Source organism: Scyliorhinus torazame, chromosome 3 (genome assembly GCF_047496885.1).
Source record: "Scyliorhinus torazame isolate Kashiwa2021f chromosome 3, sScyTor2.1, whole genome shotgun sequence".
NCBI classification, from domain to species: domain Eukaryota; kingdom Metazoa; phylum Chordata; class Chondrichthyes; order Carcharhiniformes; family Scyliorhinidae; genus Scyliorhinus; species Scyliorhinus torazame.
In genome coordinates, this window is record NC_092709.1 from 364631147 (window position 1) to 364655462 (window position 24316).

General features: G+C 49.7%; 1 protein-coding gene across 5 annotated transcripts in view; it reads right to left on the minus strand.

Moving 5' to 3' along the window:
• LOC140409368 (disintegrin and metalloproteinase domain-containing protein 12-like) overlaps window positions 1–24316 on the minus strand; it is a 653965-nt gene that overhangs the window by 435814 nt on the left and 193835 nt on the right. For all 5 annotated transcript variants that reach the window (XM_072497812.1, XM_072497813.1, XM_072497810.1 and 2 more), the window contains exon 4: window positions 14394–14472. In XM_072497812.1, coding sequence (XP_072353913.1) covers window positions 14394–14472 — 79 coding nt within the window. The remainder of the gene's footprint in view (window positions 1–14393; window positions 14473–24316) is intronic.

Here is a 24316-nt window from a genome sequence, read left to right on the forward strand (position 1 = left end):
TGGGAAAGAAGGTTCTCTCCCGGTCTCTTAAGTAGATCATAATCTTTAAGTTTCTGTCCCCTTTCTGGCTGTGATTGGGTTGAAATAATTATAATTCATCTAATTCGACTGAAATGTCTGTCTATCAAGTTTTAAGAGATAATGTGGCATGAGAGAATTTCTGCATGTTTCCATCTCTGGTGTGATCAAAACAGCTGTTTCCCACCATGTTTTCTAAGACTGGCATCTTTGCCCAATACTGATAACAATGAGTTTATTCTGCAGCATGGCCTTGCACTGTGTAGCAGTTTTCAAACTGACTTCCTTATCTGATTCATTCCCATGCTCTCAGCATTTTCTGCTGTCATGGTTAATATATGACTTTTAATAGATAATGTCTCTAAATCATTTCTTCCTTTAAACTTTATTGCCTATCAGAAAAGTAGATTTCTATCAGTGGGGTTACTGGGTTATGGGGATGTGGTGGAGGTGTGGGCTTAAGTAGGGTGGTCTTTCCAAGGGCCGATGGACCGAATGGCCTGCCTCTGCACTGCAAATTCTATGTCAATCTATGTAAGTCACTGTTTCCTAAAGAACAATCTCATACTGGGAACTCAGTCTGAGGAGGGAACATTATTCAAACACAAGAGAGTTGGCCTTTGGGGTGATGTCGCAGTCCGGATTCAGATCTGTCCTCAGATGGTGAAGGAAGGATCGATGGCTATTATTAACGCGTGCAGTAATCACCACGCCAGACTAAATGGAGTTATGGAGTTCTCTGATCCCGCCGCTGCATCCTGTCAGGGTGCCTCTTCAATGATGTGAGCCATTGATTGCGCACAGCACAGGTGCAGTCCTGGTTTTCTGAAAGACTCCGCTTGTGACTGGCATGTTCGTGATCTAAAGCTATTTCAAAGTTTGCGGCTGGTACAAAACTTGGGAGCAGAGACAAGTTGATGGAGTGAGCAGATAGGTGGCAGACGATGAAGTTCAATGTGAGGTGATGCATTTTGGTCGGAAGAACATGGAGAGACAATGTAACGTAAGAGGTCAAATTGTTAACGGGGTGCAGGAGGAGAGGAACCTGGGTTTAAATGTGAATCGATCATTCAAGGTGGAAGGACAGGCGGAGAGCGTAATTCATAAAGCAAAACACTATTCAATAGTTAGGGCGGAATGGTGGCACAGTGGTTAGCACTGCTACCTCACAGCACCAGGGACCTGATTCAATTCCGGCCTTGGGTGAAGTGGCCCAGTGGGCCTAGGTAGGGTGTACTTTTAGAGGCTGATGCAGAATTGATGGGCTGAATGATCTTGTTCTCCAGTGTAGCAATTCTATGATTAGCAGTTTGCATTCCAAAATCCACTACACAGTTTCCAAAGGACTCTTTTGAACAGATCTTCCAGTCCACTTCTACCAGCGAATCCATTCCAGGTTTTACACCAGCCCCTTTTAGGATGTCTCCATCTTGACTGTAGTAGGATATCACAAATCTTAGAACCATTTTACATATCTTTCTGGCCTTTTACGAGTAGCGGTGACTTGAAATGAACAATACCTTGTTCTTCTCCCAATTCCGCTTCATTCCTTTAGCTTCATGCTTCCTGGAAACTCCTCTTCATTTATCTAGTTTCCTTCAGTGGTTGTCTTTTAGACTTATGGCACTGGTTTTCTTAACCTTTACGCTATGGTATGGCTTTTGTTCTAGCAATGCGGAGAGATGTCTCTTTATATTCTTGTTACCAAATGCTGTAGCCTCCAACTAAAAGTAAAATATAAAGGGAAACCTTTTTTCTTAGAGGCGCCTCTAGTTGCTAAGCAATTATATTTATTCTTCTCTATCAGAGTTGGAACTGAACCAAATCTCCACACCGACAGACACCCTTTTCCAGCATGAATCTAACTACAGGGGCCTCACTGACACAGGAACATAAAAATAAACCCACTTAAACATATACCTTATTTCTAATGTTTACTAATACAAATATAAATCTCTAAAACCACCTTGGTTTTCCGAGAAGAAACTTTGCGCACAAATGATTTGAGTCTGGAACGCACTGCTTGGAGATGGAGGAAGATCAACTGAGGCATTCAGTCGGGCATTGGAGGATTATTTGAATAGGAACAAGGGCAAGGATCTGGGGGAAAGGCAGGGGACTGGCACTATGTCAGAATGGTCAGTTGGAGAATTGGTGCAGACACAGTGGGACAAATCACCTCCTTAAGCACCGTAACAATTCTGTGATTTTGTGATTGTTCCGTGATTGATGCTCCAATCATTGAAGCTAGCTGTCTCACGCTGTTTCTTTGCAGTAGAACCAGGAGTGGTGCTCACCACTAACAGGCTGCTGCTGTCAAATCAAAATGATGTTCTGCCAACACCCATGTGGACACGTGGTATATGAATCTCAGTGCCAGTGTGGTGCTAGTTAAGTAAGATGTACGTGTCGAAGACTTGCGGGCCATATCAAACAACATGTCCCTTCCACTGTCCACTATAGGTGAGTTACAGATCCTACCCAACCAGCCAATGATTGAAAAATTCAAAACACAGTGTCCAACGTTCGATGTGATTCTGCAATTGGACAACATTTGTTGGATAAATAGCAGTGTGCTAAAATTACCAGAAACAATTTAGGATTGTCAGTCAGACTTGCAGTTTAGTGCATTTGTGTGTACTGGAAGCTACATTCACTCATACACAGGCCCTTTTCTTTGCAGGCAGAAAGAACATGTAGACATATTGCACCTGTTTTGTAAACAAAATAAGTGACAGCCAATTTTTGCTTCATTACTCAGGGTAATGCCTTGCCCAATAATTTAAATGATTTAAATTTCAAACAATACTTGGCAGTTAACTGTCAGTCACAATTGGTACATTCTCCATGACAGTGCAGCTATCAATCAGAATTCACTTGGCAACCAATCAGTTCTTTTTTATGGTTGGAAAATAAAGGGGATTTATATTTGATTGGCAAACATGAGAAATAAGGTTTAGTTTTAAGTGGGTTCAATTTAATGTTCCTGTGCCCGGAACGGTAAAACATGCAGTTAGATTCTTGCTGGACAAGGGTCGTGAGAGAGGAGGCGGCTCTCACAGCTCTGCCAGAAGCAATTGGTTTTAGGAGGTTTTAGGAGGTTAGAGAGGGAACATATCTCTCAGCCTTGCTAGAAGAAAAGCCATACTATGAAGTAATGTTTAAGAAAATAGATGTCGGAAACTTAAAGGCCAGCTTTTTAAGGAAAATAGAGAAATGAAAAGTTGTTTCAAAGAAGTGTGGAGTTAACGGAACAGAGGAAACTGGGGACCAGATACAGATTACTGTTCAGTCAAGTCACAGAGCGTTGAAAAGACATTGGATCATGAGAGGCCAGAAAAATATCTGCAGTCGTGTTACGATTTGTGAGAAATTATTACAGTTTGGAAAACATTATTTGAAATAATTGTGGAAATCAATGGCTGGACCTGTGAGTGTGTATAAATGCCTTTACGCCAAAGGAATCTTAAAGGGTCAGTGAGTAGGTTATTGCTGAGTAAGTGCCACTTGATAGCACTGTTAATGACTCCTTTGCTGACGATGGAGAGTAGACTGACAGGGTGGTAATGGGCTGCGTTGGATATGTCCTGTTTCTGGTGTACAGGACACACCTGGGCAATTTTCCACATTGCCGGGTAGATGCCAGTGTTGTAGCTGTACTGGAACAGCTTGGCTAGGGGTGCGGCAAGTTCTGGAGAACAAGCCTTCAGCACTATTGCCAGGATATTGTCAGGGCCCAGAGCCTTTGCAGTATCTGGTATCTTCAGCCGTTTCCTGATATCACCGGGAGTGAATCGTATTGGCTGAAGACGGACATCTGTGATGCTGGGGCCCTCCGGAGGAGACCGAGACGGATCATCCACTCGGCACTCCTGGCTGAAGATTGCGAATGCCTCAGCCTTGTCTTCTGCACAGATGTGCTGGGCTCCTCCATCATTGAGGATGGGGATATTTGTGCAGCCTCCTCCTCTCGTTAATCGTGTACAGAATTGCATTTACAGTGGGCTAAACAGCTGGCTTGTAATGCAGAACAATGCCAGCAGTGTGGGTTCAATTCCCGTACCAGCCTCCCCGAACAGGCACCGGAATGTGGCGACTAGGGGCTTTTCACAGTAACTTCATTGAAGCCTACTTGTGACAATAAGCGATTTTCATTATTATTGTTATATTGCAAACGCAAGAAAAACATTTATCCAGAAGATAAAAGACAGTTGAAATGATTTGTGCTCATTTTACCTTTACAGAAATGAAAATGAAAATCGCTTATTGTCACAAGTAGGCTTCAAATGAAGTTATTGTGAAAAGCCCCTAGTCGCCACATTCTTCGAACTTCTTTCTGTCCCTCTCCTTCGTTTTGGGACCATTATGTTCTTCAGTTTGAGGCCTACTCACTGCTGACTCCCTTAAGCGCTGCTGTAGAGAGATGTAAACTGCAGCTCATAACTCACCCATACCCACCATCACAGCTCCGAAGTCAGATCGGCCTTTCTGAAAGTGAACCCTCGGAAGGCGACGGGCCCGGACGGGATCCCTGGTCGTGCACTCAGAGCCTGCGCGGACCAGCTGGCAGAGGTATTCTCGAACATCTTTAACCTGTTCCTACTCCACTTCGAGGTCCCCACCTGCTTCAAGAAGACCACCATCATACCGGTACCAAAGAAGAACCAGGCAACATGCCTCAATGACTACCGTCCGGTGGCCCTGACTTCAGTCGTAATGAAGTGCTTTGAGAGGTTGATCATGAAGCGTATCAACTCCATACTCCCAGAACGCCTTGATCCACTGCAATTCGCATACCGCTGCAACCGGTCCACATCAGACGCCATTTCCCTGGCCCTACACTCATCCCGAGAACATCTCAACAACATCAGACTCCTATTTATTGACTACAGCTCCGCCTTCAACACCATAATCCCAGCCAAGCTCATATCAAAGCTCCAAAACCGAGGACTTGGCTCCCCACTCTGCAACTGGACCTTCGACCTTCTGACCAACAGACCACAATCAGTAAGAATGAACAACAACACCTCCTCCACAATGTCCTCAATACCAGGCTGCGTACTTAGCCCCCTACTATACTCCCTGTACACACACGACTGCTTGGCAAAATTTGGTTCCAACTCCATCTACAAGTTTGCTGACGATACGACCATAGTGGGCCGGATCTCGAACAACGATGAGTCAGAATACAGGAGGGAGATAGAGAACCTAGTGGAGTGGTGTAGCGACACCAATCTCTCCCTCAATGCCAGCAAAACTAAAGAGCTGGTCATTGACTTCAGGAAGCAAAGTACTGGACACACCCCTGTCAGCATCAACGGGGCCGAGGTGGAGATGGTTCGCAGTTTCAAATTCCTAGGGGTGCACATCTCCAAAAATCTGTCCTGGTCCACCCACGTCGACGCTACCACCAAGAAAGCACAACAGCACCTATACTTCCTCAGGAAACTAAGGAAATTCGGCATGTCCACATTAACTCTTACCAACTTTTACAGATGCACCATAGAAAGCATCCTATCGGGCTGCATCACAGCCTGGTATGGCAACTGCTCGGCCCAGGACCGCAAGAACCTTCAGAGAGTCGTGAACACCGCCCAGTCCATCATACAAACCTGCCTCCCATCCATTGACTCCATCTACACCTCCCGCTGCCTGGGGAAAGCGGGCAGTATAATCAAAGACCCCTCCCACCCGGCTTACTCACTCTTCCAACTTCTTCCATCGGGCAGGAGATACAGAAGTCTGAGAACACGCACGAACAGACTCAAAAACAGCTTCTTCCCCACCGTCACCAGACTCCTAAACGACCCTCTTATGGACTGACCTCATTGACACTACACCCTGTATGTTTCACCCGATACTGGTGTTATGTAGTTACATTGTATATGTTGTGTTGCCCTATTATGTATTTTCTTTTATTTCCTTTTCTTCTCGTGTACTTAATGATCTGTTGAGCTGCTCGCAGAAAAATACTTTTCACTGCACCTCGGTACACGTGACAATAAACAAATCCAATCCAATCCAATGCTTACACCTCAGAGCAGAACCGCCACCTAAAACTCAGAATGCTTAAGTTCCCCTGTTGTCTCCTTCTTCTACTGATGTGCGTTGGGGAGCATCCTATCCGGCTGCATCACAGCCTGGGATGGCAACTGTCCAGTCCAAGATCGCAAGAAACTGCAGAGTGTGGTGAACTCAGCCCAACGCATCACACAAGCTTGCCACCCCCACATTGATTCTGTCTACACCTCCCGCTGCCTCAGGAAGGCAGACAGCATTGTCAGAGACCCCTCCCACCCAGGCATTGCCCTCTTCCAGACCCTTCCATCAGGCAGAAGGTACAGAAGTCTGAAGACCCGCACATCCAGACATAGAAACAGCTTCTTCCCCACAGCTACAAGACTCCTCAACGACTCCCCCTCGGACTGATCTGTTCCCTGTAAGAACACTATTCACGACGCCCTATGCTGCTCTTGCTCATGTATTTGCTTTGTTTGGCCCCTTGTTCCGCACTGTAACCAATCACTGTTTGTCGATGTACCATTTGTCAATGTTCTCTGTTGATTATTCTTTTGTCTACTCTGTACGTGCTGTGTACGTTCCCTCGGCCGCAGAAACATACTTTTCACTGGACTTCGGTACATGTGACAATAAATCAAATCAATCAATCAATCTCTCTGTTACCAGGCAACAGCCAAGTTTTCATACCTGGTGTTTGCTTTAGGTTCGTAAAACCTCATAAAAAAACAGGTGTTCAAACCCACAGACTTACGGGCAGCTCTTTTGTCAGGAAATCCAAAAGCCAAGTTCTTACGACACAAATTAAATTTAAAGCTATATCTTGTTCCTAACACCCATAAAATACAAATATATCTTATTTAAAACACTCACTATTTCCGAAGGATGTACATTAAATGAGAATCTGAGAATACATTTTGTCAGAAGTGACGGCTCACAGTTTAAATAGCCCAATGAAATGATTCTGTGTGGCCCCATCATTGCAGCTGGAGTAGCGGTCAGTAATGTGACGGAAGTGACGGCAGTGCACACACTTGCAGCAAGCATCGGTGTAGATAGCTCTTAAGATCATAAGACATAGGAGCAGAATTAGGCCACTCGGCCCATCGAGTCTGCTCCGCCATTGAATCATGGCTGATATTTTCCCATCCCCATTCTCCTGCCTTCTCCCCATAACCCTGATCCCCTTATTAATCAAGAACCTATCTATCTCTGTTTTAAAGACACTCAGTGATTTGGCCTCCACAGCCTTCTGCGGGAAAGAGTTCCACAGATTCACCCCCCTCTGGCTGAAGTAATTCCTCCTCATCTCTGTTTTAAAGGATCGTCCCTTTAGTCTGAGATTGTGTCCTCTGGTTCTAGGCTTTCCGACAAGTGGAAACACCCTCTCCACGTCCACTCTATCCAGGCCTCACAGTATCCTGTAAGTTTTAATAAGATCGCCTCTCATCCTTCTAAACTCCGAGTACAGACCCAGAGCTATAGAGTCCTAGATGTTTACAGCATGGAAACAGGCCCTTCGGCCCAGCCTGTCCATGCTGCCCCGTTTCTATCTCTAAGCTAGTCCCACTTGCCCGCATTTGGCCCATATCCCTGTCAACCCACCCTGCCCATGTAACTTTCTAACTGCTTTTTAAAGAACAAAATTGTACCCGCCTCTACCACTGCCTCTGGCAGCCCGTTCCAGGTGCTCACCACCCTCTGCGTGGAACAATTTCCCCTCTGGTCCCTTTTGTATCTCTCCCCTCTCACCTTAAACCTATGCCCTCTAGTTCTAGACTCCTCTACCTTTGGGAAAAGATGTTGACTATCTACCTTATCTATGCTCCTCATTATTTTATAGAGTTCTCAACCGTTCCTCATACGACAAGCTCTTCATTCCAGGGATCATTCTTGTGAACCTCCTCTGGACCCTTTCCAAGGCCAGCACATCCTTCCTTAGATATGAGGCCCAAAACTGCTCACAATACTCCAAATGGGGTCTGACCAGAGCCTTATACAGCCTCAGGAGTACACTCCTGGTCTTGTATTCTACCCCTTGTATTCTAGCCCCCTATCAAAACATAAACACACCAGTAAAGCAGATCATCATCATGAACCTGGGTTCGGAGAGGAACTGCGTTCCCAGTTAGTCATTCCTGCTGCAATCAGTTCATCCTGTTTGATATTAAAATGGAGAATTAAAAAAGATATATTTTTCATATGTAAGGGTCCTCTTGTCAATCCTAGTTATCCCTTGGTTTCCTTTGTAAGTTCTGCTCTTTTTGTTTTTTTTAATTTTTGTACCTCGACTGGGGCCGATCTCTTCAAGTTGGACTTCACCTTTGATTAAAAAGAAGAATCCCCCAGCAGGCTGTGCTGTTGTGCTGACATTGGCGGTGTCTCATCTTGATGGACTTGTCTGGCAGCCAATCAGCTGCTTTAAATTCCCGGGTCTTAACCAACACTTTCTGATTGGTGCTGTCCATTCCAAAATGTTCGGCAAAGGCAGGCAGACTTCATTCTGAGTGGCAGCTTCATTTTTGATCAAGAAGCGAGAGAGCCACAGCTCAGCTCTCTCCCTCTCTCTCACCTGGTAATCTCTCTCTAAAGACCTGGAGAAAAGGTCGTTCTCTATGCATAGCCAGTCAAACCTGCAGGGGACTCTAGTCCAGCACCAACTGCACAGGCAGAGTGGGTTGTTTGAAAATCCTATTTAAACTCTCATGTGGAGAACTCTAGTCTTCTCTCAGTGAGGGTGACAGTTAACCTGGTGCTGGCGGAAGGAAGTAAGAATTAAGCACACCTCAGGTGGATCTGCTATGTGAAGGCCCAGCTTAATGGCTAATACAAAGTAAAGTGACTCCCTAGAGGGGATCCCACAGCCTGAGAGTGCTGCCTGAATGTTCCAGCCGGAAAAACCTTGTTAGCAATCCAGCTGGTGGTTTCTCCATTCCGTGCCCTAGGAAGATAGCCGGCGACAACAATTTCAATGTCAGCAACAAGAACACTCATTCGTCTTACTTCCATTTTAAACCCGATTATTTTACCCCTTTCCCCTATGTGTGACTGTCTGTTTGTTTGGGTGGAGGGTGGGATGGTAAAGGGGGGGGGAGTAATAGGTTGATATTCTGTAATAATTATGTCTTATCTCTCTTGTTCTTATAAATAAACAGTTATTGTATTTTACTTACAAATCTGGTGCCCGTAATACATTGGAACAGTCAAGGTACAAAGATCTCAGAAACCTTATATGTTAGAGGTTAATTCACTTATATTGGGACTCCGGGGATTGTGGGGGTGGAATTGACCGCGCGCTCACCCAGAGTGTTAACATGTGCCAAATAATCACTGATACTGCTTTCATTTTTAGATCAGCTGTCATGATCTCAGCGGATGTTAACACTGGATACGTCAGGTCCCAGGGCGGAACCTGGCTTGATAGGTCCGAATCTTTATATTTTGTCTTGGATATATGGAGGGTGGATACCGAGTAGAGTCACAGGAGTCAGCTGATGAACTGAAACAGGTAAGAAGTCTTACAACACCAGGTTAAAGTCCAACAGGTTTGTTTCAAATCACTAGCTTTCGGAGCGTTGCTCCTTCCTCAGGTGAATGAAGAGGTCTGTTCCAGAAACATATATATAGACAAATTCAAAGATGCAATACGATACTTTGAATGCCAGTCTTTGTCGGTAATTAAGTCTTTACAGGTCCAGACGGAGCAACTGGAGAGAGGGGTAACCCCAGGTTAAAGAGGTGTAAATTGTCTCAAGCCAGGACAGTTGGTAGGATTTCACAAGTCCAGGCCTTTAAGACCAAGCTGCTTACCTTGAATTGTAAACAGGAGGTGTTGTTTTGGGTCTGACCTCAGTGAACTGACGGATTTGGCGGGTGGACAATGAGCTGTCCGAAAGCCGGGTTCTTCTCGGGGTCAGGCAGTGATTGGTTCTGCTGTCTCGGGCAGGTTCCTCAGTCAGGCCCGGCCTTTGACATCAGAAGCCTGGAGGGTCAAAGCCCTGGTCTCCGTCTCATCTAATGGATTATTTCTAAAGATCTGAGGTTGAAAAAAAACTCTCTCTGCGCAGCCAGATTGAACAGCAAGGAAAACAAAGTCAACCCACCAGCTTCAGACAGGGTCTGGATGTTTAAAACCTTTTTACAAATATCGTATGGGGAGCCCTGTTCTTATCTCAGTAAGGCTGTCGGTCATTCTGGTGGAGTTGGAAACAAGTAAGAATGAGGACCATAAAACAAAAGACATTGGAGCAGAATTAGGCCACTCGGCCCATCGAGTCTGCTCCGCCATTCAATCATGGCTGATATTTTCTCATCCCCATTCTCCTGCCTTCTCCCCATAACCCTGATTCCCTTATTAATCAAGAACCTATCCATCTCTGTCTTAAAGACACTCAGTGATTTGGCCTCCACAGCCTTCTGCGGCAAAGAGTTCCACAGATTCACCCCCCTCTGGCTGAAGAAATTCCTCCTCATCTCTGTTTTAAAGGATCGTCCCTTTCCACATTCACTCTATCCAGGCCTCGCAGTATCCTGTAAGTTTCAATAAGATCCCCCCTCATCCTTCTAAACTCCAACGAGTACAGACCCAGAGTCCTCAAACGTTCCTCATACGACAGGTTCTTCATTCCAGGGAACATTCTTGTGAACCTCCTCTGGACCCTTTCCAAGGCCAGCACATCCTTCCTTAGATACGGGGCCCAAAACTGCTCACAATACTCCAAACGGGGTCTGACCAGAGCCTTATACAGCCTCAGAAGTACATCCCTGGTCTTGTATTCTAGCCCTCTTGACATGAATGCTAACATTGCATTTGCCTTCCTAACTGCCGACTGAACCTGCACATTGACCTTCAGAGAATCGTGAACAAGGACTCCCAAGTCCCTTTGCGCTTCTGATTTCCTGAGCATTTCCCTATTTAGGAAATATTGATGCCTAAATTCCTCCTTCCAAAGTGCAGAACCTCACACTTTTCCACATTGTATTTCATTTGCCACTTCATTGCCCGCTCTCCTAGCCTGTCCAAGTCCCTCTGTAGCCCCCTTGCTTCCTCAATACTACCTGTCCCTCTACAGATCTTTGTATCATCTGCAAACTTAGCAACAATGCCTTCAGTTCCTTCTTCCAGATCATTAATATATAATGTAAAAAGTTGTGATCCCAGCACAGACCCCTGAGGCACACCACTAGTCACCGGCTGCCATCCTGAAAAAGACCCCTTTATCCCCACTCTCTGCCTTCTGCCAGTCAGCCAATCCTCTATCCATGACAGAATCTTATCCTAAACAGGCCTGAGGCTGTTCCTTTGACTGAAGGCCAGGTAAATAAAGGTTAAAAGTGTCTCTGCTGAGGTATCCTATTGTCTGGGGGTACTGACTGAAGGCTTTGCCAGAAGATCATCTCTAAACTGCACTGGTGGCTTTGATCGCTTCGCATCCTGGGAGGACGGCCTGCTTCAACTTCAACTTTGGAAGCAAAGACACTCATCTTTCATTCCATATTATCGCCTTATCATTTTCCCACTCCAACTATGTTTGTCTGTCTTGTGTGTGTGTTGGATAGAGGGTGGGACAATAAAAAAGGGGGGCGGGTAGCAGATTAGCTGGTCATTATTTCATTTTAACGTTTCTGTTATAAATAAACAAGTATTGTGTTGAGCTTACAAACCTGGTGGTGATAACTTATTGAGCAGTCAAAGGACAAAGAGTTTGTGAATTTTATACAAATTATTGGTTAATTCACTTGTGCTGGGACTCCGGAGTAAGTGGGACTGTGATTGGCTGTGCACTAACGCATGGTGTCGGAACAACGCTGACAGACGTATACAGAGTCTTAAGGATAACGCAAGTCACAAAGTCCACCTTACACTCTAATGTTCACTTCAGTACTCAGTCCTGAAAACCAACAGGTGAACTGTGGTCAGACACATGTGGCACAGTAGCACAGTGGTTAGCACTGTTGCGTCACAGCAACAGGGTCCCAGGTTCGATTCCCAGCTTGGGTCACTGTCTGTGCGGAGTCTGCACGTTCTCCCCGTGTCTGCGTGGGTTTCCTCCGGGTGCTCCGGTTTCCTCCCACAAGTCCCGAAAGACGTGCCGTTAGGTGAATTGGACATTCTGAATTCTCCCTCTGTGTACCCGAACAGGCGCCAGAGTGTGGCGACTAGGGGCTTTTCACAGTAACTTCATTGCAGTGTTAATGTAAGCCCACTTGTGACACTAACAAAGATTATTGATAAATGATTAATCTGAACCCAAGTGAAAGTTGTCACTCAAAACAACATCTCTGGATTTTTCATCGAGATCTGTCCCACTCCTTCCCGGACACTCTTCACACTCTGGACCAACTGGGCTCACTGGAACTCTGTCTTCCACAGGAGGTTCCCTAGTCTCTGCTCTCAAAGAATATACCTTGGGATCTTCTCCACAACGATGCTTTCTCTTGGTGTCTTTACCAAGGATCCCTCTTAAGGATCTCAAGCCCGTCTTTTGGTATTCCTCTGCCTGCATGTCCTCCTTTCCACACAATCTCTTAGCTATCCAGCCGTGCCAACATAACATCACTGTTCCATAGGCTGTCTTAAGGTATCTCAACCTCTCGATCGCTGAGGATCTCTGGCTCCTTACAAGCCGACCATAGAATTTACAGTGCAGAAGGAGGCCATTTGGCCCATCGAGTCTGTACCGGCCCTTGGAAAGAGCACCCCACGTAAACCCACACCTCCACCCTATCCCCACCTGTAGCCTTTTTCCCAGTAACCCCACCTGACCTTTTTCTTTGGACACTAAGGGCAATTTATCACGGCCAATCCACCTAACCTGCACATCTTTGGACTGTGGGAGGAAACCGGAGCGCCCGGAGGAAACCCACGCACACACGGGGAGGAGGTACAGACTCCGCACAGACAGTGACCCAAGCCGGGAATCGAACCTGGGGACCGGGAGCTGTGAAGCAACAGTGCTAACCACTGTGCTACCCTGCCGCCCTTGACATCCACTAGTCTGCATAATACATCCCTGTCTTTAACTTGGAGTTTCACTCTGCTCCTCACTATTAACTTTACTGACCAGAACGACCTTTTCCAGATTCCTGTTCTTTGTTCCTGTGACCAGAAGATTTTCTTGGAACTTGCATCTTTCCCTCACTCTTATTGCGGGAACTTCCTTCTTTAGATTCTGGGAGGTGCTATCCATCCCTACATATTCCTACCTGTACCGCAGAATCTCTGGAATCCTGTTTTCAACTGCACTGACCTATTCTCAACTGAACTGGGTGGGCCTCTGGTTGCTAAGCAACAGCCCAGTTTTTTTGATACCCTCTGTTTGTTTTAGAGTCATAAAGATCTCATGACAATGCACGCATCTTAACAAGCCCACAGACTTAAAGTCAAGTTTTAAAAATGAAACCAAAAACCAGGCTCTTAACCCTTTCTCAACACAGAAGTACAATAATAAATTATTTAAACTATCTCGATAACCTAACACTGTAGCTGAAATCTTAAATGCAGTAACCCGCACTGTTCACGGATAATGATAACTTAACAATAGCAACACATCCATCAGGCAGTAATTGTCATCCTATCAAATATTTCAAATCTGCTCATAAATACATCAATATCTTTATTATATTTGTATAAGAGAGGGGGCAGTTCACGTTATATCCGAACATGCTGTGGAATGTTAATGCATTTTTGGAATACCTGATGGAGGAGTGAATTTGGGGTTTTTGCTGGGTTTATAGACAATTCGTTTGGAATAAGAAGTAGGGAGGTGAAAAGCAGAGATCAGGAGCATGGAACTCGTACAACTAAAATGTAATTCTTTCGAAGTTAACATCCAGGAGGGCGCTTGAATTGTCACGGTCAACAAGGCTAAGGACCAGCTGCTGGAAAATAAGACAAGAAATGATTCACGGCCGGGACAGATGCGATGGGCCGAAGGGACCCGCTCTGCAGTGTAAAAACCCGATTGCTCCGTGATTATTTCAACTGAATCTGACAGAATCTCGGTGTCGGTTATAAATATTTTGGGCAATTGCATCTTCAATAAATTTCCTGGTTTTAGACTGCATTTGAATTCCTTGTAAATACAGCACAGACTGGACAACAGAACATTTCAGAATATGAAAACAGAAATACATTCTTCAACATTAGAGAGCAGGATCAGCCCTCATGGTTGAATAGCTGTTCAAAGTGGGCCCCAGGCTAATATCTGAAGAATGGAGACATGGGGGAGGTACAGGACGGACTGAGAACACTGCGCAGTTCGATAGAACCAGAGGGAGGAGAGGAAATGAAACATTGAAACAGATGCACAATCATTGCATTTCCAAACACAACGCTGGTCCACATGACTCCTCACCGGTTCAGTCTCCTTCTCTGTCACCAGAGTGTCATTCGAATCATAGTGCGAGACCTGGAACCCTCTCGGCAAAAGGACACTGTGGAAAAACACAGAACGGAAAACGTTTCAAAACACTCAGAGTGAGTGGCAGATGGTCTAGCACAGCTCGTACGTGTACAATATATCCTGTCTGATCCCAGAGTGTGTGTGTACAATATATACTGTCTGATCCCAGAGTGTGTGTGTACAATATATACTGTCTGATCCCAGAGTGTGTGTGTACAATATATCCTGTCTGATCCCAGAGTGTGTGTGTACAATATATACTGTCTGATCCCAGAGTGTGGGTGTACAATATATACTGTCTGATCCCAGAGTGTGTGTGTACAATATATACTGTCTGATCCCAGAGTGTGTGTGTACAATATATCCTGTCTGATCCCAGAGTGTGTGTGTACAATATATACTGTCTGATCCCAGAGTGTGTGTGTACAATATATACTGTCTGATCCCAGAGTGTCTGTGTACAATATATACTGTCTGATCCCAGAGTGTGTGTGTACAATATATACTGTCTGATCCCAGAGTGTGTGTGTACAATATTTACTGTCTGATCCCAGAGTGTGTGTGTACAATATATACTGTCTGATCCCAGAGTGTGTGTGTACAATATATACTGTCTGATCCCAGAGAGTGTGTGTACAATATATACTGCCTGATCCCAGAGTGTGTGTGTAGAATATATACTGTCTGATCACAGAGTTGGTGTGTACAATATATACTGTCTGATCCCACAGTGTGTGTGTACAATATATACTGTCTGATCCCAGAGTGTGTGTGTACAATATATACTGTCTGATCCCAGAGTGTGTGTGTACAATATATACTGTCTGATCCCAGAGTGTGTGTGTACAATATATACTGTCTGATCCCAGAGTGTGTGTGTACAATGTATACTGTCTGAGCCCAGAGTGTGTGTGTACAATATATACTGTCTGATGCCAGAGTGTGTGTGTACAATATACACTGTCTGATCCCAGAGAGTGTGTGTACAATGTATACTGTCTGATCCCAGAGTGTGTGTGTACAATATATACTGTCTGATCCCAGAGTGTGTTTGGACAAGATATACTATATGATCCCAGAGAGTGTGTGTACAATATATACTGTCTGATCCCAGGGCGTGTGTGTACAATATATACTGTCTGATCCCACAGTGTGTGTGTACAATATATACTGTCTGATCCCAGAGTTTGTGTGTACAATATATACTGCCTGATCCCAGAGTGTGTGTGTACAATATATACTGTCTGATCCCAGAGTGTGTGTGTACAATATATACTGTCTGATCCCAGAGTGTGTGTGTACAATATAAACTGCCTGATCCCACAGTGTGTGTGTACAATATATACTGTCTGATCCCAGAGTGTGTGTGTACAATATATACTGTCTGATCCCAGGGTGTGTGTACAATATATACTGTCTGATCCCAGAGTGTGTGTGTACAATATATACTGTCTGATCCCAGAGTGTGAGTGTACAATATATACTGTCTGATCCCAGGGTGTGTGTACAATATATACTGTCTGATCCCAGAGTGTGTGTGTACAATATATACTGTCTGATCCCAGAGTGTGAGTGTACAATATATACTGTCTGATCCCAGAGTGTGTGTGGACAATATATACTGTCTGATCCCAGGGTGTGAATGTACAATATATACTGTCTGATCCCAGGGTGTGTGTGTACAATATATACTGTCTGATCCCAGGGTGTGTGTACAATATATACTGTCTGATCCCAGAGTGTGTGTGTACAATATATACTGTCTGATCCCAGAGTGTGAGTGTACAATATATACTGTCTGATCCCAGAGTGTGTGTGTACAATATATACTGTCTGATCCCAGAGTGTGAGTGTACAATATATACTGTCTGATCCCAGAGTGTGTGTGTACAATATATACTGTCTGATCCCAGAGTGTGAGTGTACAATATATACTGTCTGATCCCAGGGTGTGTGTGTACAATATATACTGTCTGATCCCAGAGTGTGTGTGTACAATATATACTGTCTGATCCCAGGGTGTGTGTGTACAATATATACTGTCTGATCCCAGAGTGTGTGTGTACAATATATACTGTCTGATCCCAGAGTGTGTGTGTACAATATATACAGTCTGATCCCAGAGTGTGTGTGTACAATATATACAGTCTGATCCCAGAGTGTGTGTGTACAATATATACTGTCTGATCCCAGGGTGTGTGTACAATATATACTGTCTGATCCCAGAGTGTGTGTGTACAATATAGACTGTCTGATCCCAGGGTGTGAGTGTACAATATATACTGTCTGATCCCAGAGTGAGTGTACAATATATACTGCCTGATCCCAGAGTCGGTGTGTATAATATATACTGTCTGATCCCAGAGTGTGTGTGTACAATATATACTGTCTGATCCCAGAGTGTGTGTGTACAAAATATACTGTCTGATCCCAGAGTGTGTGTGTACAATATATACTGTCTGATCCCAGGGTGTGTGTACAATATATACTGTCTGATCCCAGAGTGTGTGTGTACAATATAGACTGCCTGATCCCAGGGTGTGAGTGTACAATATATACTGTCTGATCCCAGAGTGAGTGTACAATATATACTGTCTGATCCCAGAGTCGGTGTGTATAATATATACTGTCTGATCCCAGAGTGTGTGTGTACAATATATACTGTCTGATCCCAGAGTGTGTGTGTACAATATATACTGTCTGATCCCAGGGTGTGAGTGTACAATATATACTGTCTGATCCCAGAGTGAGGGTACAATATATACTGTCTGATCCCAGTGTGTGTGTGTACAATATATACTGTATGATCCCAGAGTGTGTGTGTACAATATATACTGTCTGATCCCAGAGTGTGTGTGTAGAATATATACTGTCTGATCCCAGAGAGTGTGTGTACAATATATACTGTCTGATCCCAGAGTGTGTGTGTAGAATATATACTGTCTGATCCCAGAGAGTGTGTGTACAATATATACTGTATGATCCCAGAGTGTGTGTGTACAATATATACTGTCTGATCCCACAGTGTGTGTGTAGAATATATACTGTCTGATCCCAGAGAGTGTGTGTACAATATATACTGTCTGATCCCAGAGTGTGTGTGTACAATATATACTGTCTGATCACAGAGTGTGTGTGTACAATATATACTGTCTGATACCAGAGTGTGTGTGTACAATATATACAGTCTGATCCCAGAGTGTGAGTGTACAATATATACTGTCTGATCCCAGAGTGTGTGTACAATATATACTGTCTGATCCCAGGGTGTGAGTGTACAATATATACTGTCTGATCCCAAAGAGTGTGTACAATATATACTGTCTGGTCCCAGAGTGTATGTGTACAATATACACTGTCTGATCCCAGAGTGTGTGTGTACAATATACACTGTCTGATCCCAGGGTGTGTGTGTAGGGGATGGGGAGTGGAGCTGGGATGGGGAGTGTGGGGAGTGGAGCTGGGATGGGGAGTGTGGGGAGTGGAGCTGCGATGGGGAGTGTGGGGAGTGGAGCTGGGATGGGGAGTCTGGGGAGTGGAGCTGGGATGGGGAGTGTGGGGAGTTGAGCTGGGATGGGGACTGGAGCTGGGATGGGGAGTGGAGCTGGGATGGGGAGTGTGGGGAGTTGAGCTGGGATGGGGACTGGAGCTGGGATGGGGAGTGGAGCTGGGATGGGGAGTGGAGCTGGGATGGGGAGTGGAGCTGGGATGGGGAGTGTGGGGAGTGGAGCTGGGATGGGGAGTGTGGGGAGTGGAGCTGGGATGGGGAGTGTGGCGAGTGGGGATGGGATGGGGAGTGGAGCTGGGATGGGGAGTGGAGCTGGGATGGGGAGTGGAGCTGGGATGGGGAGTGGAGCTGGGATGGGGAGTGTGGGGAGTGGAGCTGGGATGGGGAGTGGAGCTGGGATGGGGAGTGTGGGGAGTGGAGCTGGGATGGGGAGTGTGGCGAGTGGGGATGGGATGGGGAGTGGAGCTGGGATGGGGAGTGTGGGGAGTGGAGCTGGGATGGGGAGTGTGGGGAGTGGAGCTGGGATGGGGAGTGGAGCTGGGATGGGGAGTGTGGGGAGTGGAGCTGGGATGGGGAGTGGAGCTGGGATGGGGAGTGGAGCTGGGATGGGGAGTGTGGGGAGTGGAGCTGGGATGTGGAGTGGAGCTGGGATGGGGAGTGGAGCTGGGATGGGGAGTGGAGCTGGGGTGGGGAGTGTGGGGAGTGGAGCTGGGATGGGGAGTGGAGCTGGGATGGGGAGTGTGGGGAGTGGAGCTGGGATGGGGAGTGGAGCTGGGATGGGGAGTGGAGCTGGGATGGGGTGTGGGGAGTGGAGCTGGGATGGGGAGCGTGGGGAGTGGAGCTGGGATGGGGAGTGGAGCTGGGATGGGGAGTGGAGCTGGGATGGGGAGTGGAGCTGGGATGGGGAGAGTGGGGAGTGGAGCTGGGATGGGGAGCGTGGGGAGTGGAGCTGGGATGGGGAGTGGAGCTGGGATGGGGAGTGGAGCTGGGATGGGGAGTGTGGGGAGTGGAGCTGGGATGGGGAGTGGAGCTGGGATGGGGAGTGTGGGGAGTGGAGCTGGGATGGGGAGTGTGGGGAGTGGAGCTGGGATGGGGAGTGTGGGGAGTGGAGCTGGGATGGGGAGCGTGGGGAGCGGAGCTGGGATGGGGAGTGGAGCTGGGATGGGGAGTGTGGGGAGTGGAGCTGGGATGGGGAGCGGAGCTGGGATGGGGAGTGTGGGGAGTGGAGCTGGGATGGGGAGTGTGGGGAGTGGAGCTGGGATGGGGAGCGGAGCTGGGATGGGGAGTGGAGCTGGGATGGGGAGTGTGGGGAGTGGAGCTGGGATGGGGAGTGTGGGGAGTGGAGCTGGGATGGGGAGTGTGGGGAGTGGAGCTGGGATGGGGAGTGGAGCTGGGATGGGGAGTGAAGCTGGGATGTGGAGTGGAGCTGGGATGGGGAGTGGAGCTGGGATGGGGAGTGGAGCTGGGATGGGGAGTGTGGGGAGTGGAGCTGGGATGGGGAGTGGAGCTGGGATGGGGAGCGTGGGGAGTGGAGCTGGGATGGGGAGTGGAGCTGGGATGGGGAGCGTGGGGAGTGGAGCTGGGATGGGGAGTGTGGGGAGTGGAGCTGGGATGGGGAGTGTGGGGAGTGGAGCTGGGATGGGGAGTGGAGCTGGGATGGGGAGAGGAGCGGGGATGGGGAGTGGAGCTGGGATGGGGAGTGTGGGGAGTGGAGCTGGGATGGGGAGTGGAGCTGGGATGGGGAGTGGAGCTGGGATGGGGAGTGGAGCTGGGATGGGGAGTGTGGGGAGTGGAGCTGGGATGGGGAGTGGAGCTGGGATGGGGAGTGGAGCTGGGATGGGGAGTGTGGGGAATGGAGCTGGGATGGGGAGTGTGGGGAGTGGAGCTGGGATGGGGAGTGTGGGGAGTGCAGTGTGTGTGGGGAGAGCAGTGTGCGGGGGGAGTGCAGTGTGTAAGGGGAGTGCAGTGTGTGTGGGGAGTGCAGTGTGTGTGGGGAGTGCAGTGTGTGTGGGGAGTGCAGTGTGTGCGGGGAGTGCAGTGTGTGTGGGGAGTGCAGTGTGTGTGGGGAGTGCAGTGTGTGTGGGGAGTGCAGTGTGTGTGGGGAGTGCAGTGTGTGCGGGGAGTGCAGTGTGTGCGGGGAGTGCAGTGTGTGCGGGGAGTGCAGTGTGTGCGTAGAGTGCAGTGTGTGCGTAGAGTGCAGTGTGTGCGGGGAGTGAAGTGTGTAAGGGGAGTGCAGTGTGTGTGGGGAGTGCAGTGTGTGTGGGGAGTGCAGTGTGTGTGGGGAGTGCAGTGTGTGCGGGGAGTGCAGTGTGTGTGGGGAGTGCAGTGTGTGTGGGGAGTGCAGTGTGTGTGGGGAGTGCAGTGTGTGTGGGGAGTGCAGTGTGTGCGGGGAGTGCAGTGTGTGCGGGGAGTGCAGTGTGTGCGGGGAGTGCAGTGTGTGCGTAGAGTGCAGTGTGTGCGTAGAGTGCAGTGTGTGCGGGGAGTGAAGTGTGTGCGGGGAGTGCAGTGTGTGCGTAGAGTGCAGTGTGTGCGGGGAGTGCAGTGTGTGCGTAGAGTGCAGTGTGTGCGGGGAGTGCAGTGTGTGCGTAGAGTGCAGTGTGTGCGTAGAGTGCAGTGTGTGCGGGGAGTGCAGTGTGTGCGTAGAGTGCAGTGTGTGCGGGGAGTGCAGTGTGTGTGGGGAGTGCAGTGTGTGCGGGGAGTGCAGTGTGTGTGGGGATTGCAGTGTGTGTGGGGAGTGCAGTGTGTGCGGGGAGTGCAGTGTGTGTGGGGAGTGCAGTGTGTGCGGGGAGTGCAGTGTGTGTGGGGAGTGCAGTGTGTGCGGGGAGTGCAGTGTGTGTGGGGAGTGCAGTGTGTGCGGGGAGTGCAGTGTGTGTGGGGAGTGCAGTGTGTGTGGGGAGTGCAGTGTGTGCGGGGAATGCAGTGTGTGTGGGGAGTGCAGTGTGTGTGGGGAGCGCAGTGTGTGTGGGGAGTGCAGTGTGTGCGGGGAGTGCAGTGTGTGTGGGGAGTGCAGTGTGTGTGGGGAGTGCAGTGTGTGTGAGGAGTGCAGTGTGTGCGGGGAGTGCAGTGTGTGCGGGGAGTGCAGTGTGTGTGGGGAGTGCAGTGTGTGTGAGGAGTGCAGTGTGTGCGGGGAGTGCAGTGTGTGCGGGGAGTGCAGTGTGGGGGGAGTGCAGTGTGTGTGGGGAGTGCAGTGTGTCTGGGGAGTGCAGTGTGTGCGGGAAGTGCAGTGTGTGCGGGGAGAGCAGTGTGTGTGGGGAGTGCAGTGTGTGTGGGGAGTGCCGTGTGTGAGGGGAGTGCAGTGTGTGGGGAGGGCAGTGTGTGCGGGGATTGCAGTGTGTGCGGGGAGTGCAGTGTGTGGGGGGAGTGCAGTGTGTGTGGGGAGTGCAGTGTGTGCGGGGAGTGCAGTGTGTGTGGGGAGTGCAGTGTGTGTGGGGAGCGCAGTGTGTGCGGGGAGTGCAGTGTGTGAGGGGAGTGCCGTGTGTGAGGGGAGTGCAGTGTGTGTGGGGAGTGCAGTGTGTGTGGGGAGTGCAGTGTGTGTGGGGAGTGCCGTGTGTGTGGGGAGTGCAGTGTGTGGGGAGTGCAGTGTGTGCGGGGAGTGCAGTGTGTGGGGAGTGCAGTGTGTGAGGGGAGTGCCGTGTGTGAGGGGAGTGCAGTGTGTGCGGGGAGTGCAGTGTGTGCGGGGAGTGCAGTGTGTGTGGGGAGTGCAGTGGGTGTGGGGAGTGCAGTGTGTGGGGAGTGCAGTGTGTGCGGGGAGTGTAGTGTGTGTGGGGAGTGCAGTGTGTGCGGGGAGTGCAGTGTGTGCGGGGAGTGCAGTGTGTGTGGGGAGTGCAGTGTGTGTGGGGAGTGCAGTGTGTGTGGGGAGTGCAGTGTGTGCGGGGAGTGCAGTGTGTGTGGGGAGTGCAGTGTGTGTGGGGGGTGCAGTGTGTGTGGGGAGTGCAGTGTGTGTGGGGAGTGCAGTGTGTGTGGGGAGTGCAGTGTGTGTGGGGAGTGCAGTGTGTGTGGGGAGTGCAGTGTGTGTGGGGAGTGCAGTGTGTGTGGGGAGTGCAGTGTGTGCGGGGAGTGCAGTGTGTGTGTGGGGAGTGCAGTGTGTGTGGGGAGCGCAGTGTGTGTGGGGAGTGCAGTGTGTGCGGGGAGTGCAGTGTGTGTGTGGGGAGTGCAGTGTGTGAGGGGAGTGCAGTGTGTGTGGGGAGTGCAGTGTGTGCGGGGAGTGCAGTGTGTGAGGGGAGTGCAGTGTGTGCGGGGAGTGCAGTGTGTGAGGGGAGTGCAGTGTGTGGGGGGAGTGCAGTGTGTGGGGGGAGTGCAGTGTGGGGGGAGTGCAGTGTGTGTGGGGAGTGCAGTGTGTGTGGGGAGTGCAGTGTGTGTGGGGAGTGCAGTGTGTGTGGGGAGTGCAGTGTGTGGGGAGTGCAGTGTGCGCGGGGAGTGCAGTGTGTGAGGGGAGTGCAGTGTGTGTGGGGAGTGCAGTGTGTGGGGAGTGCAGTGTGCGCGGGGAGTGCAGTGTGCGAGGGGAGTGCAGTGTGTGTGGGGAGTGCAGTGTGTGTGGGGAGTGCAGTGTGTGCGGGGAGTGAAGTGTGTGTGGGAGTGCAGTGTGTTTGGGGAGTGCAGTGTGTGAGGGGAGTGCAGTGTGTGCGGGGAGTGCAGTGTGTGAGGGGAGTGCAGTGTGTGCGGGGAGTGCAGTGTGAGCGGGGAGTGCAGTGTGTGCGGGGAGTGCAGTGTGTGCGGGGAGTGCAGTGTGTGTGGGGAGTGCAGTGTGTGTGGGGAGTGCAGTGTGTGCGGGTAGTGCAGTGTGTGAGGGGAGTGCAGTGTGTGTGGGGAGTGCAGTGTGTGAGGGGAGTGCAGTGTGTGCGGGGAGTGTAGTGTGTGTGGGGAGTGTAGTGTGTGTGGGGAGTGCAGTGTGTGCGGGGAGTGCAGTGTGTGAGGGGAGTGCAGTGTGTGAGGGGAGTGCAGTGTGTGAGGGGAGTGCAGTGTGTGCGGGCAGTGCAGTGTGTGCGGGGAGTGCAGTCTGTGGGGAGTGCAGTGTGTGCGGGGTGTGCAGTGTGTGTGGGGAGTGCAGTGTGTGCGGGGAGTGCAGTGTGTGCGGGGAGTGCAGTCTGTGGGGAGTGCAGTGTGTGCGGGGTGTGCAGTGTGTGCGGGGACTGCAGTGTTTGAGGGGAGTGCAGTGTGTGTGGGGAGTGCAGTGTGTGTGGGGAGTGCAGGGTGTGGGGAGTGCAGGGTGTGGGGAGTGCAGTGTGTGTGGGGAGTGCAGTGTGTGCGGGGAGTACAGTGTGTGTGGGGAGTGCAGTGTTTGTGGGGAGTGCAGTGTGTGCGGGTAGTGCAGTGTCTGCGGGGAGTGCAGTGTGTGCGGGGAGTCTAGTGTGTGTGGGGAGTGCAGTGTGTGTGGGGAGTGCAGTGTGTGCGGGGAGTGCAGTTTGTGCGGGGAGTACAGTGTGTGTGGGGAGTGCAGTGTTTGTGGGGAGTGCAGTGTGTGCGGGTAGTGCAGTGTGTGCGGGGAGTGCAGTGTGTGCGGGGAGTCTAGTGTGTGCGGGGAGTGCAGTGTGTGGGGAGTGCAGTGTGTGTGGCGAGTGCAGTGTGTGTGGGGAGTGCAGTGTGTGTGGGGAGTGCAGTGTGTGTGGGGAGAGTGCAGTGTGTGTGGGGAGTGCAGTGTGTGCGGGGAGTGCAGTGTGTGCGGGGAGTCTAGTGTGTGCGGGGAGTGCAGTGTGTGGGGAGTGCAGTGTGTTTGGGGAGTGCAGTGTGTGTGGCGAGTGCAGTGTGTGTGGGGAGTGCAGTGTGTGTGGGGAGTGCAGTGTGTGTGGGGAGTGCAGTGTGTGTGGGGAGTCTAGTGTGTGCGGGGATTGCAGTGTGTGGGGAGTGCAGTGTGTGTGGCGAGTGCAGTGTGTGTGGGGAGTGCAGTGTGTGCGGGGAGTGCAGTGTGTGTGGGGAGTGCAGTGTGTGTGGGGAGTCTAGTGTGTGCGGGGAGTGCAGTGTGTGGGGAGTGCAGTGTGTGTGGCGAGTGCAGTGTGTGTGGCGAGTGCAGTGTGTGTGGGGAGTGCAGTGTGTGCGGGGAGTGCAGTGTGTGCGGGGAGTGCAGTGTGTGCGGGGAGTGCAGTGTGTGTGGGGAATGCAGTGTGTGTGGGGAGTGCAGTGTGTGCGGGGAGTGCAGTGTGTGCGGGGAGTGCAGCTATTGCGGGGAGTGCAGTGTGTGCGGGGAGTGCAGTGTGTGTGGGGAGTGCAGTGTGTGGGGGGAGTGCAGTGTGTGCGGGGAGTGCGCTGTGTGTGGGGAGTGCAGTGTGTGTGGGGAGTGCAGTGTGTGTGGGGAGTGCAGTGTGTGCGGGGAGTACAGTGTGTGCGGGGAGTGCAGTGTGTGTGGGGAGTGCAGTGTGTGCGGGGAGTACAG